This window comes from Anoplolepis gracilipes, chromosome 8 (assembly GCF_047496725.1).
Source record: "Anoplolepis gracilipes chromosome 8, ASM4749672v1, whole genome shotgun sequence".
Taxonomy (NCBI): Eukaryota; Metazoa; Arthropoda; class Insecta; order Hymenoptera; family Formicidae; genus Anoplolepis; species Anoplolepis gracilipes.
The window spans coordinates 6,676,351-6,689,892 of record NC_132977.1 but is presented as its reverse complement, the minus strand read 5'-3'; the positions used below and the strand labels follow the sequence as shown (position 1 = coordinate 6,689,892).

The 13,542-nt window shown below is 31.9% G+C and overlaps 2 protein-coding genes across 9 annotated transcripts in view; one reads left to right on the top strand and one right to left on the bottom strand.

Moving 5' to 3' along the window:
• Window positions 1-13,542, bottom strand: part of LOC140668766 (homeobox protein abdominal-A homolog) — a 169,107-nt gene that overhangs the window by 80,908 nt on the left and 74,657 nt on the right. For both annotated transcript variants that reach the window (XM_072898070.1, XM_072898071.1), the window contains exon 3: window positions 5,677-5,719. In XM_072898070.1, the coding sequence (XP_072754171.1) occupies window positions 5,677-5,719 (43 nt within the window). The remainder of the gene's footprint in view (window positions 1-5,676; window positions 5,720-13,542) is intronic.
• Window positions 1-13,542, top strand: part of LOC140668775 (uncharacterized) — a 185,125-nt gene that overhangs the window by 150,244 nt on the left and 21,339 nt on the right. For 3 of the 7 annotated variants that reach the window (XR_012047238.1, XR_012047240.1, XR_012047239.1), the window contains one exon: window positions 6,994-7,078. The gene's annotated coding sequence lies outside the window, so the exon portion shown is untranslated. Of the gene's footprint in view, window positions 1-6,297; window positions 6,336-6,689; window positions 6,911-6,993; window positions 7,079-13,542 lie in introns of those variants that run through there. The other 4 variants (XR_012047236.1, XR_012047235.1, XR_012047241.1 and 1 more) reach the window with 3 other exon arrangements.

Below are 13,542 nucleotides of genomic sequence, written 5' to 3'. Positions count from 1 at the left end.
AGAAAATATGGAATTTAGAATTACTGAAATTGTCTAAAACTCTATCTTGTTAATTATATATGCATATTTTAATTACATTATTGATATTACATATGATTAATAATTCGTCACACAAAAAAGTGTTTAACTATTTTCCAGTTGATTTTCCACTTGCAATGGGTGCTGTTTAGTCAACATTCGGAAGCCATACCATTTTATCACGGCCATTCAAGCCCCATTAGCCGTGCAGTAGAGATACCGCACATGTCTATATATATGTATATATGTCTAGTCTGCATCCAGTGTTTCTACCGGGTGGCCAAATAAGTAATTTGTAATAAAATAAGTTTAACATGGTATGTGAGAGAGATTAGTTTAACTGTGCTGTACAATTAATTTTAACACTATTTAATTTTCTATTGCAACAGTATACAGTACATTAAAAATATATATACGTATACATATATATATAGATAAAAATATACTGAAAAAAAAACTGGTATAATGCGCACACGTTTACTGTTTAATAAATAAAAAATGAAATGAATATTTAATATAAAATTGAATAATCGTAAACAGAGATTTTTAATTATTCAGAATTGTACATAAGACGATGTATTCCACAAAATCAAATCTACGTTTTATTAAATTTCGTAAAATATAAAACTCGATAAGTTGTAAAAAAATTATGCTAAAGAATTTATTTTATTTATTCTATTATCAAAATTATTATAAACAAATTATTATGTGGAAATGTTATGTCTGACTGATTTATCTCTTTTTGCTGGCAAACAATTTCTTATTACTTTTTTATCAAAGAGAAAAGTAAACATGATCGACAAATCGACAAATAAATTATTTTTAAATATAAGATCCTTCTCTAACATCGAATAAAGAAACATAGAATCAATTAGATTTATCGCCAATCTCTTAATAATTTCAATATATATTTATAAAAAAAAATATTTACTATGTATATATTTATATAAAAGTTCCAAAAGTAATATTAACTGTGTACATAGAAGAGTGGTTGGTGAAGAAACTTTAGCATCAGCCATGATACTATAGGAGATGGTAATGGAGAGTCCAAGCAGGAGTGGTTGACTGTTCAAGGCCGACTTGTTGGTTGCCTAAAGCGGGCCCCAAGTAGGGTCTCCACCCAGGATACCGATTCCACATGTCTCTTCTTCTCTCTTTCTTTCTCGAAAACTATGAGAGAGACCGACACGCACTGAAAGCTGGTTATATTGTGGTTATCATTACAAGGAATGTATTGTCCATTTAGTGCGTAGCAAATGTTAATGTAACAGCGGGTCGCCGAATAGTTTTAATAATAATTATTAGACATACATATTATCATCTCTTTATTCTCTTGTCAGTTTAATATGTTTTTTTTTAAATAAATATATTTTTCTACTAAATATGTATGTAAAATTTAAACTCGGATGAAGAGTTAGAATGTAAAGAGGGCAAAAACATGAGAAATTATTCATTTCTTTATCACGTCAACTTATTTTGGATACAATGGATATTTGATATATAGAAAGAGAGAGAAAGTAAAAGAAGGAGAAATACAATATATCTATAATTGCAGATAAGACGATAACATAAAAAGAAAGTACGCATGTTATATGCACGACATTATAAAGTAATAGTAATATTAATGTATCTAATAATGCACACTTCATTGCACATTGACGAAACTTGTATTCGCGAGATAATGGTGTAATTTTAGCGTTGCTTCCTCACTTGGCGCAGATATTCAGCAGAATCTCGTCCCGCGATTGTTTCGAGAGCCCAACGATTGCGGTTTAGGAAATAGTGTAGGATCGTAAGGAGAATTAGACGTCTGAAATAGCAAGGCACGTAGCTCCTTAACGATCTCTCGAAAGGTTCGTGATTTTACCGAACTGCCGAAACAATCAATGAAAAAGGCGCAGAAAGAAAGCTAAACTTTACTTTAAATTACACACGATATATATTAATACGAAATAGTAAAAGAAATATATCTTTGTATAAAACTCAATATAGATAAGAAAACCTTACAAGTTTAATTATAAATTTTAATTAAATCCTCGGAATTCTTAATTTCTGGTTTCTCTAATTTTTAATATAATACGACTATAACTTTACCTATTTATTTTATCAGTTGTAACTACTAATTATCAAATGTAGCTATCATATATGCAAGAATTATTAATTTTAAAATTTAATTATTATTAATTTGATCGAAGTCAAAGTTTTAATGAAAGTCGCATAATAAATTTATATATCAATCATTTTTCTTTTACAATCATAAACTCAAATTATAGTTTATAAAAATATACATTCCTTTTATTTTTGATATAAACACAGAAGCGCGAGACTATTCTTTCTGCCTATAGATGTTGCAGGGAGTTTCCTTCCGGTATAGCTGGTAGGCCATTAATTCAATACCAAGCCCATACTTGTCAGATCAATCCGACGAGGGATTGAAACGCTTCGACGGTCACTCGTCGTCTCAAAGCTCGAACGAGGGAGAGAGGAAAGCCATTTCTCCCGCCGGAAGCTAGACATCCCGAGATCTCCATTTCTATCGACATGTGACGACGCGCCACGTCAGCGCAGATCGTCCACCCTTCTCTGGTTTTTCGTCAGTTCGTGCGCCCGTCTGCGATATTTATTTTCATCGTCGATGCTATGTGTCAACGCTGCCTCACATACACAAGGGCGCCCTGGTGTCTACGAGACACTTGGAACCGATCAAACGTATAGATCTATCGACCGACCAATATTTAAAACAGCTTCTGTGTCCTCTGCAGCAGGCAAAATATTTTGAGTACTAATACACATTCACAAATGACGATAGCAAAGAAAATTATGGAATGTCGTTAATCTGTCTTTCTTCGATACGAAAAGAACTTTTAATTTAATTATGAGTCAAATAAATTTATAATTATATAAAAATACACACAAACACACGTGTGTATAACTATCTTATATAAGTAACACGCAATTCGACAGTTAAATATAATTTTATAGTCAAATAATTATATCATAAAAAGGACAAAAACGTGTCTGGAAATTTATTAAACAATTTCTATGAGATAAAATGCGTGATGAAATGAGTGATTAAAATCTTTAGCGAGTTGCATTAATATCAAGTTTGGAGCAAGAAGAGCTATTCATATTTAAAATGGGCGTGTCGCAGAGCGGACCGAAGGTTCATTGCACCATTTGCTGGCGCGATCGCCATTTACCACGAAATTATAGACCGATCCACACAGCAAAGTCAATCGAGCGCGTTGATTAACATCATAAGGCTATCTTTAAAACGAAAACTGTGCATAGCAACATATCAACAGGCAGGGCCTGTGCATAACAATTTTCTCAATTGATCTCAAAAATATGACAATCTTTATCACTTTGCAACGACGTCTTTAATCTCTAATCGCGATTTAATCTCATTCTCTCTTTTTAAATTCTCTCATTTGAAAAACGTTTAATCAAAAAATATCCGATACATTATCTGATTTTAATTATGTTCCAAATTATTGCCTCTAAATAATATCTGGTCCCGGATTACTTCAAGCTAATATATATTTTTATGTAATATATAATACATTATTATTAATAATAATTATTAATATATATTTAATATATTATTATTATATATAATTGTGAAAATTTTTCATGCATTTCTTTGTTACTTTTTTACTTACTTTATTATCTTATGGATCTCTTTATTTAGTTAATATAAATTTCAACAATATGTCCTTTATAATATTTATAATGCTCTTTACTTCTCAGTGACTTAAAATTAATATATCGTTTAGATAGAAATATCCTTGAAACGCCCACTTGAAAAAGCTTTTGTTATACGACGTCGCTCTTACCTTATTCAGTATACAAGTCTAACGTGCACAAATAGAACACAGTTTTCTATGGGACATTAAACACATTACGAGATCATATTTTGCACAGATTAAGCATACACACAGACGTACGGATGTCGGAAAATCTCAAGCCGCGCGAGTGTTTCGAAAATTTTCTTCGGGCCATCAGTCTCGCGTATAAAAGAGCGCCCGTGCCTCGACGAGAGGGTGGGCGACGGCGGAAGGTGGTATTTGCGCGGGCCAAACGACCTAAATAGAGAACAAACAGCGAGGGTGCACACATAGAGAGAATAACGTGAGGGAAAAAGGGAGGAGAGGGCATTCGGAGATGGGGGAGGGTGGAAAGCGAGAGAAAAGGGAGGAAATGGCGCGCGTTACGGAGAAATGGCGCGGAAACTGGGGATAGTGATGGGCAATGGGCGACGGTCGACTCCTCTAACCGAACGAAAACTTGAACCGGAGGAGATCGTGGGAGGACACGGCCATTCCCCGCGAGATCTCTGCAAGCCGTACCCCGCCGATACCACCGGCAAGGATCGTGGAAGGAGGCAAACACAAAGGAGGAAACGAACTAGGATACCTACCCCACGAAACGGGAATCGCGAAAGGGAACGAAAGGAAAGGCCGGAGGGACCATGTGAACTCGCCGCGAGGAGGAAGAGACCGTCGGTCTTTTACTCTCGATCCGGTCCCTTTCTTTATCTTTCTTTTCCTTTCTTTGCTTCTTGAACTGCGCGCGGAAACTGTTCGCGGGATTAAACTAACTTCGTCGACCTGCTGACGGCTCCCCCGGAATTCCTATCGCGGAGACCAGTAAGGACCTTCTGCTCTTAATGGACCGCAAGTAATGAGCCTCGCTGTTTTTTGTAGCTGGTAATTTGACCTTGAGATTAATACAGTTGCTTCTCGTTAACTCGCCCGATCTTAACCGCTCGCGTTTCCGACGCGAATTTTTTTGCTTAAGTATTTTTCTTTATTAATATATCTTGCTAATTTAAATTAGAAATAAAAAGTTTACAAGCTAAGAATTTTATGTGTGTTAATTTAACAACTTTATAATGTATAACTATATAGTAAAAATAATTATTGAAACAGCGTTAAATAAATAAACCAAAGAGACGGCACCAAAATAGCTAACCGGTTTCAAATAGCATTGAATTTCTTTGGATCATTCTCAGGTACCATAGCATCATATGGTAAACGTGCCGGCATCTAGCGGTAATCACGATAACTTGTCAGTATTGTCTTTATTCACAATTAAAAAAAAAAAACAATTTATGAGAGACAAAAAATATTCTCCATTGAAATAAATCAATGATAATATTTGTACGTTAAAGAGCAATCTATATATAAATAATTATATAGTACAAATATATAATTCTTTCGGAGCAGATGCTCAGGTGTAGTCAACGATACATATTACCTGTCATATCACTCATCATATAATATATTCAGAGATATACATATAGATAGAATTTATGATAACGACATTATAATATATACATATAAATTGTCTGGCAGTTAGTAATTTAAAAAATATAAAATTTTTATTCTCAAAAGATTGATTATATTTGACATTTGAGTGTAAAGTCTATATTTTAAATATTTAAATTCATGTTTAAAATATGTCCATATTTTTAATCGAATAGTTTCCGTATTTTCGATTTCTCAAAAATGCGATATATAACAAAATAACGAAATATCAATTAGATAAGCTTTATTAATTCTACTATGAGAAATCAAAGATTTAAATTTTCGATTATTGTCTAAATTTTTATCGATAAATCTATTATCTCAAAATTTAGATAAGAATTTCACTCACCTTATGGTGCGATGATGGCGGAATTGTAGAGCACAAAGTTCATCTGTAAAATACAAATAAATCTAAGTTATATAAAGAATTTTTTGGTTTAAAATATATAATTATAATATTTTAAAAAATAATTATTGGGTGCAATTTTAAATTTAAATTTTTGTTTATCTCTTCAAGTAAATATGATAACAGAAATTATAGAATTTACAAAAAAATTTGTTTCAAATATCAAGCTCGTGTATGTATAACAAACGTGATAAAATATAGAAATTTAATTTTTATATAAATAATGTGTGTATAAATAATACTAAAATATTTTACATATTTATGTAAAATTATTAATGATAAATATTTTATTAATTATTTTAGAAATTTTAAAACAAGAGATCTCTTTACAATGATTTATTTTATACCAGCACATATGTAAAGATGTAAACTGGATAACATGAAGATAAGCAAGTAATTAATTTTATAAATTACGAACGATAAATTACTAAAATTATAAGCTGCTCACATGGTCCCTCTGTCGTCGATATCTTGCTGAATTTTTTTCACTTCTCTTGTTTGTCTTTTACTGCCTGTCTTCTTCATGACACTCACGTGATACTTATTTACGAAAACACGATTAGTTACGGGCTCACCAATCTTCAGAAGACGAAGATTGCCTGGTACTATACAACATTTCCAATTCGCATTTTTTAAACGCACATGACACGCACTTTATTTTATACTGCGACACACGAAGAACATGAAAATTTTTACAAAAATGTAACACTGGAAAATCGCACGGTCAAATTCATAGATACTATTTCTAATGAGTAGTATACGTACGTCTTTCACAACATTTTACTATCTCTCATTATTAATAGCTAATTCAAGAAATATAAAGAATGTAAAATATATCCGCGAAAATTAATTTTCTATGTTAAATATTTCGTGAGAGGGGAGAGCATGTGTTAAATATTTTATTTTTCAACAATTCTTTACTGTCATGCGCGCGATACTCACTTTGTACGGCGTATGGCATGCTATTGTTTATACACGTTTTGTTGTCATTCGCACGGCGTGAAGAGAAGATATACTGCGTCGCTCCGTGTATTATCATTATCTTTCAAAGTACGATCGCGACAAGCGCTAAGAGATGTCAAACGATCATTCCTTGTGAATATTTAAAGATTATCAACCAGTGCAAGTAATTATTTTTTACGATTATCACGTCTTAATCAACTCAATATAAAATAAAGTGCGTGTCGTGTGTGATTAAAATGTACGTCGGAAATATACTATGTAAAATGTCGTGTTGATTGTAATTAATCGTTTTTTCAGTTATCATGAAGGAGCAGTAAAGGATAAACAGGAGAGAAAAAAAAGATCCGGGAAGGCGTCGAGCGACGGCGAGTAATCATGTGGGGTGAGTGATTTTGTCAACTTGTTATTTTTTATTTGTAAAAATAGATTTGCTCGTGCTTATCTTGCCAGTAGTGAGTTATCGTTAGTTTCCATCATTGTATAATACGTAATACATAAACTAAAATATTGTAGAATTCTCTTATCTTAAAATACTTAAAATATTTAAACAAATATTTACAATTAATTACTTTATTTAGATACATATATATATCAGCATAAAACAATTTTTTTTCAAAGATTGTAAAATGCAAATATATGTATATCCAAATTATGCACGAAGATATTCAAAATAATTAATATTTTAAAAATAATTATACACAATTAAATATTTTTATTTGTCCCTTTAATATCAAATCAATATTCCCATCTTTAATATTAATTTTTATTAATTGGTTGAAGCATTTAATAATTTCGAAATACTCAATTAGTGGTTGTGGCAAGAGTAATCTGCACACGCCACTGCATATGCTTATCAACGAGTTATTTATGCGCCGAATTTTTTATTTCCATCACGCGTGATGACTTAAAATTATTATTATTATATCGTGAATTGCGGATACGTGCCTTGCCTACGGCGTTGCGAAATAAGGCTCCGCGACATACAATGAAGGTCTTTAAGCGTTGCAGATTGTAACGAAGCGCCGCAAATGGCGATAGATTAAATTAAGATTACAAAATGAGCCAATTATAAATTAATTGCACCCGGTAGCGCTACGGTAGCACGATATGGACTTTAATATCCGATTATGTCTTAACAACATATCGAAGATGCGTATCTCTCATCGATTCTCCGTTCTTCGGTATGATTAACATCACCGCGAACAGAAATGCCAGTCAATGATTTTTGTTTTTATGTTTCGTAATTGGAGGTAATATATGCCACCATAAAGATAAATCTAAATATAACACATGTACGTTTTTCTTGCATAATTATTTTAATAATTACCTAAACGTTTTGTTAATTGTACATTTTGATATAGTTCCTGTGAACTTGAAACACTATACTTCAAAATCGAAAATTTCTTATACATTCTTGTATTTAAATGATTTATATAAAAATAGTTATAATTTTAAAAAAAAATAATGGCATTTATATGCTTCCTCAAGTATAGCATATTTAAATTAATATGTGTAATATATTAGATATATACATATATATAGTGACAAAATTTTATGTAATAGTTTATTAATTTAATCAGCGAGAGAGATAATGGTACGATACCCTTTTCATAAAAGTGTCGCGATATTTAGTCACACAAGACGGGAGGATCCTATGGTATTCTACCAAAACATTGTTCGTGCATTACGGTTTCCCTTGAATCTCCTTGTTCATAACATTATCATGTACGTGTCCTACTCATAAGTGCAAACTCTCCACACTGAGAGGTTTTTGTGATGCAAATTAGCACCACGCGAAAGTAATATAGAGTTTCTGAGGTAGTAATTACTTGTTAGTTGACGACAAGAGTCTGCAGTTGCAGCGAACTATAATAATTACGAGATGGCACTGTTATTTCCGTCTCGTTTAATCGCAATATTTTTTGTAGATGTTGATCATATATAAACAAGCTCACGCGGTTATATATTCGCAAATGATACGTTTGTATGTGTGTCTGAAAAAATGAAAAAGATTTATTTATTTAATTTAAAAATATATAAAGGATATCACGCGGCCACACACGTAGAAGCGAATAGTACGTACAGGAAAACGAATATATCGATCTTTTGAGGCAAACATATAAATTTTTGAAGTTTGTTATAATTGCATTGTCATGTAGAGTGTGAAACTTGAGCGATTAATTTCTTATCCAGCCTGAGGACAAATTAATCACTGTGGCGCATAATTTACGCCAGAGATTTGTTGGGCGTGAAACGTTGATAACCGTTTTAACATTTTCTCGTTATCGTATCATTGAAATAATACCTTTTTTCGTACAAAGACTGTCGTGATGATAAGTGCGTTGATATCCAGAATATTCGTAAACATTCGCTCTTTTTTCGTTTTTTTTGTACTAAAACTTTTTCATTAATCAAATATTTAATTATAAAGCATTCCTTTTATCTAATCTTGAAAAACATAAAATATTCAGTTTTAAGAGATTAAGAACACATAAAAAAATGTATACAATATCATTTCTTATTAATATTTTTTCTTTTTTCAATTCATGTATATCAGTTGCATAAAATATAAGTGCATAGGAAACGATAAAAGCTGTAGGCATAATATTTTTTTGTAAGCTGTTCTGTCTTTTAAGTCTACTTTAAACTATGTATAATTTTATGTAAAAGATACTTTATATATACATATGTGTGTATTTTAATACATATTTTGCATAATATATGTATATATTTTACTTATATACTCAAAAATGTTTTCTACATTACATGACACGTAAAAATATAAATGGAAATCGTTCCCGAATTTTGTCGCAAATTATAGTGGCCTTTAGACGATGGTATAAAAAATACCAATGGCAGGCTATTATCTAGAAGAAGTCTGTATACTTAAACGCACGTATACTTTTTAGCTACAGACACGCGTTCCTCCTTATAGGAGAGTATAGTGGTGCAGACGGCGCTAATGTTTGCCGTTACTCACGATTCTCATTTGCAAGATTGCCTATACATCTCGCGGCATCCTATCACGATCTATCACGTTCTTCTATATAGGTTGATTCGTATATAGGTAGATGTAACGGGTGTACCAAAATTTCGATCTCTGTACACGTCTATCAGATATATATAAAATGTCTATTAAAATATTCTGAAGCTCTAACAAATTATTTAGATATGAATATGTGATAAATGTATATTTTATAAGTAATTTTGATTAAAACTTTTATTACTACGTTTCTTGATTTGTATATTTATGAATTTACATCGAGTGAAAGTATGTAAACGCTAAAAAAAATGTTTAAAAATTACAAGAATTTGTGCCATTATCATAAATATGTAGGTATCATAATGTAGTTCTAATTTGAATGCGATCATTTTAGTTTCGAAAATAAATTCGAAGGTAAGCAATTGACAAAAAAAAAAAAATGCATTTTCACGGTAATATTAATTAGACGAGGTACCTGACCTTGCGTATATTAGGCAATTTGCTCCATCCCTCTGATAAGGTCTTCGGTGAATAGTACAATACATTGTCATAAAAACATCGTCCTAAAAAAGTCAACAGCAGCCGCTTAAATTGCCGTAAAAAAAAGTCAAAGCTATATTTCGTAGCGGGTAGCTACGTCAGTGTGATTATAAAAAAACCGTTCAAGGGACAACAATGCAAGTAAAAAAACGTCGTTCCGTAACATAGCCCTTTTGTAGAATTTTTTTGCCTTCGCTTAGGAACAATGACTTCTTGATTCTTTAAGTCTGTAATAACTCTCGTCGTGATTTTTTCGAATTCGAGAATTGTTTTTTTACTTTTCTAACCTTCGATTTTCCACTCTTTTGTAAGCGCTAAATTACGATATTTTCACACCTGTATTATACTAAGCATTTGAATATAAAATAAGAAATTTTATTAGTTACTTTGACTGTAATATTGCTAAATAAGAAATATTTTAATCATTCATCTTTTAAATTATTTTTTAACCTATAATTGATAAAAATCTTATTATTATATTAACTTATAAAAAATGTAAAACTGTAAAATTACAATTACATGGATTATATGTATATAACAGAATTAATTCATATATAGAATTAATTAATATAATTAATTAATATATAGAATATTTCTGATTAATAGTACAATCATTGATTTGCCTCTTAAATTTATGATGATAAAAGCGTAATCAAATAAACGAAAAGAAATAAACTAAAAATTGAATATATATTACCATTGTAATACATTTTTTATAAGATTATAAATTTTTCTAAGACATAGATTATATTTAGAATTTAGATTATATTTATTATATATATATATTAAGATATAATTTAAAATATTCTTTTAAAAAAATATTTGTTCAATCTCTGAATATAATTCAATGCAAAAATATTTTCTTTGTTCACAAAACAGAATATTCGGATAAATATGATTTTTATTTCTCTTTTTTGAAACTGAAATAATGCGGTGGTAAAAACGATATTGCGATAATATCACGTGTATATAAGAAAATATCTGTTAATTATAGTGATTGTCTCATAATTAGCTTGCTCGTAATAAGATAGTTCTTTGCAAAATGGTTGTGCTGAATTAGTAGGGACAACCCGCTGCCTAGTTATTAATAAAGTCTAGCAAACACATACTTTTTGGAATAACATACTAGTACATACATGGAAGATACAAGATCCCTCTCGTCGACATAATCATAACGTTACGACGCCTTGATTAGCAGGCCGATTTATTTTAACGAGCAATTGCCTAGGAGTTTGCGAAGGAATTAAATATAATCATTGATTTATGAAAATGCTCATTAACTACGATTAATTACCCTGAATAAATAAATAATTTCGGTGTTATTTAAAATTTGCATGTATACAATAAAGTTCTTGGACGCAATAAATAAAGCGAATAGTAGAAATATTGGATGCATCTACTCAATATATAAACATGTTAAGTATTATACTATTGTATTATTCCGTATGTACGCGAATTAATTAAATGCTAAAGTTCCAAATAGCCAGAATGTAAATGAAGGACGGCATCCTTGTGCATAATCTTCTTGATGATTACAGTTAAGTTTTGCACATTATGAATTTATTATATACACACTATGCACCGTTTGAATTATTCAGAACTTATTTTACTTTTAAACTGCTGATGCGTATGTGAAGAAAAGAAAAGTCGACATGCAAAGCACAAAACTCGTATCCTTTTATCGCACATATTATAGTAAATTCGATTGCTTCATTCTCGGTTTATATGCGCATTAATACACTTTTTAAATTCAAAATCGAGCAATCATATCTGCGAGACATATATGGACGTAGATACGCTTCAAGAAAATAGATATCATAAATTTAAAAAAAAGTGTTGGATGTCGCGGGAATATCGCGATTTCTTCTTAAGATTTGGAATCAATTCGAATGAAGGCGAAAACGAGAGCATTTCCGAAGATGTAAGTAACCGTGAGAGTTCAACTATCGCTCGGCAAAAGCGAGGAGGGGATCACCGTAGTTAAGCCGTGGTGGGCGAGATCTGCATCATTTATGAATCACGTGGCTAAGTAGACGAGATTTTAGCTGCGTTTAACGCAGAAGAGCATTTATCGCCTCGGGATGGAGGCACGCTCTTCAGCGTGCGCGCGGCACGAACTTCTCTCTCCGGAAAGCCCGAGGGTTGCTTCTAAGATAAAACCTAGCCGTATCGCCCGCTATACGATCGTCCTCCCGCGTATACCCTTTTGCCGTCCGTGTCCGCGAGCTATATGTGCACAGAAACACGCTCACCATACTTTGGCAGGGTTGCATTGCCCATTGGTTGCTGCAGCTATGGCCTATTTCGCTCGAGAGTACGACCCATTCGCCGTGAAAGGGTCGTCTGTTTCGACCTCTCCGGGCTAAGCATTCTTTCCGTGCTTCCTGCAACACGAGGATTTCCGCAAAGAGCTATTTACCAGAGATGATCCGTAAAACGCGACCTATTCGCACTGCGCGAGGCGAAAATAATAAAGCTTCTCTTTCTCATCAACGGCCAATCGACGAATAAGATTTATGCTAATAAAGCCGCTTCTTGGAGTAGGGCATTTTTATCATCCGGAGAGATGCGCGTTTCGCCTAATTAGGGGGATCCGTTTTATTAAATGTTGCACGACACGTTACGTGACGCGTAAAATGCATGGTACGAACATATATTATATTATACCGCGATAGATAATTGTAAGAAAAACGTAAAAATGCGATCTCGTAAACTACATACTGTTCGCGAGATAATTTGCCTTCCGCCGAACATGTAAGTCTTTTAATTATACGCTAATTGGAACGTATAGATGGTTACATTATGCAAATTGAATTTTATGCTCTGAAAAATTTACATGTGATGTAATTATGCCGAACAAGCACTACACTTAATTTGTACTGCGGATGAAACGGCTCGCTATTAATACGAGATTATAAAACTCCATCATTGCATCGTTAATGCTGCTAAAGATCAGATAGTCTAACGTGTCGAAGTGCCATTAAATTGAAATTTTTTTAGCGATGCCCTTTTTTCTGGCGAAATAAATATCACATTAAATGATCATATATTACATTTTTCACAGATAGCTAATTCTCATAAGAAAATGTTTATCTTAGAAATAGTCTTCTCTAATTTTGATGAACTTGAAGTATGTAAAATACCTCAAAAGATATTTCTTTCTAAATACTCATTTATAAATATTTAAAAAATTTGAAACAATGCCTGAAAACTAAATTGACGTATTTAATTAAATGAATGTCATGGAAATGATGAAATATAATTAATAAAATTATTTTAAAGTAACTGTTTTATGAATATTACATTACGACTTGAATGTCACA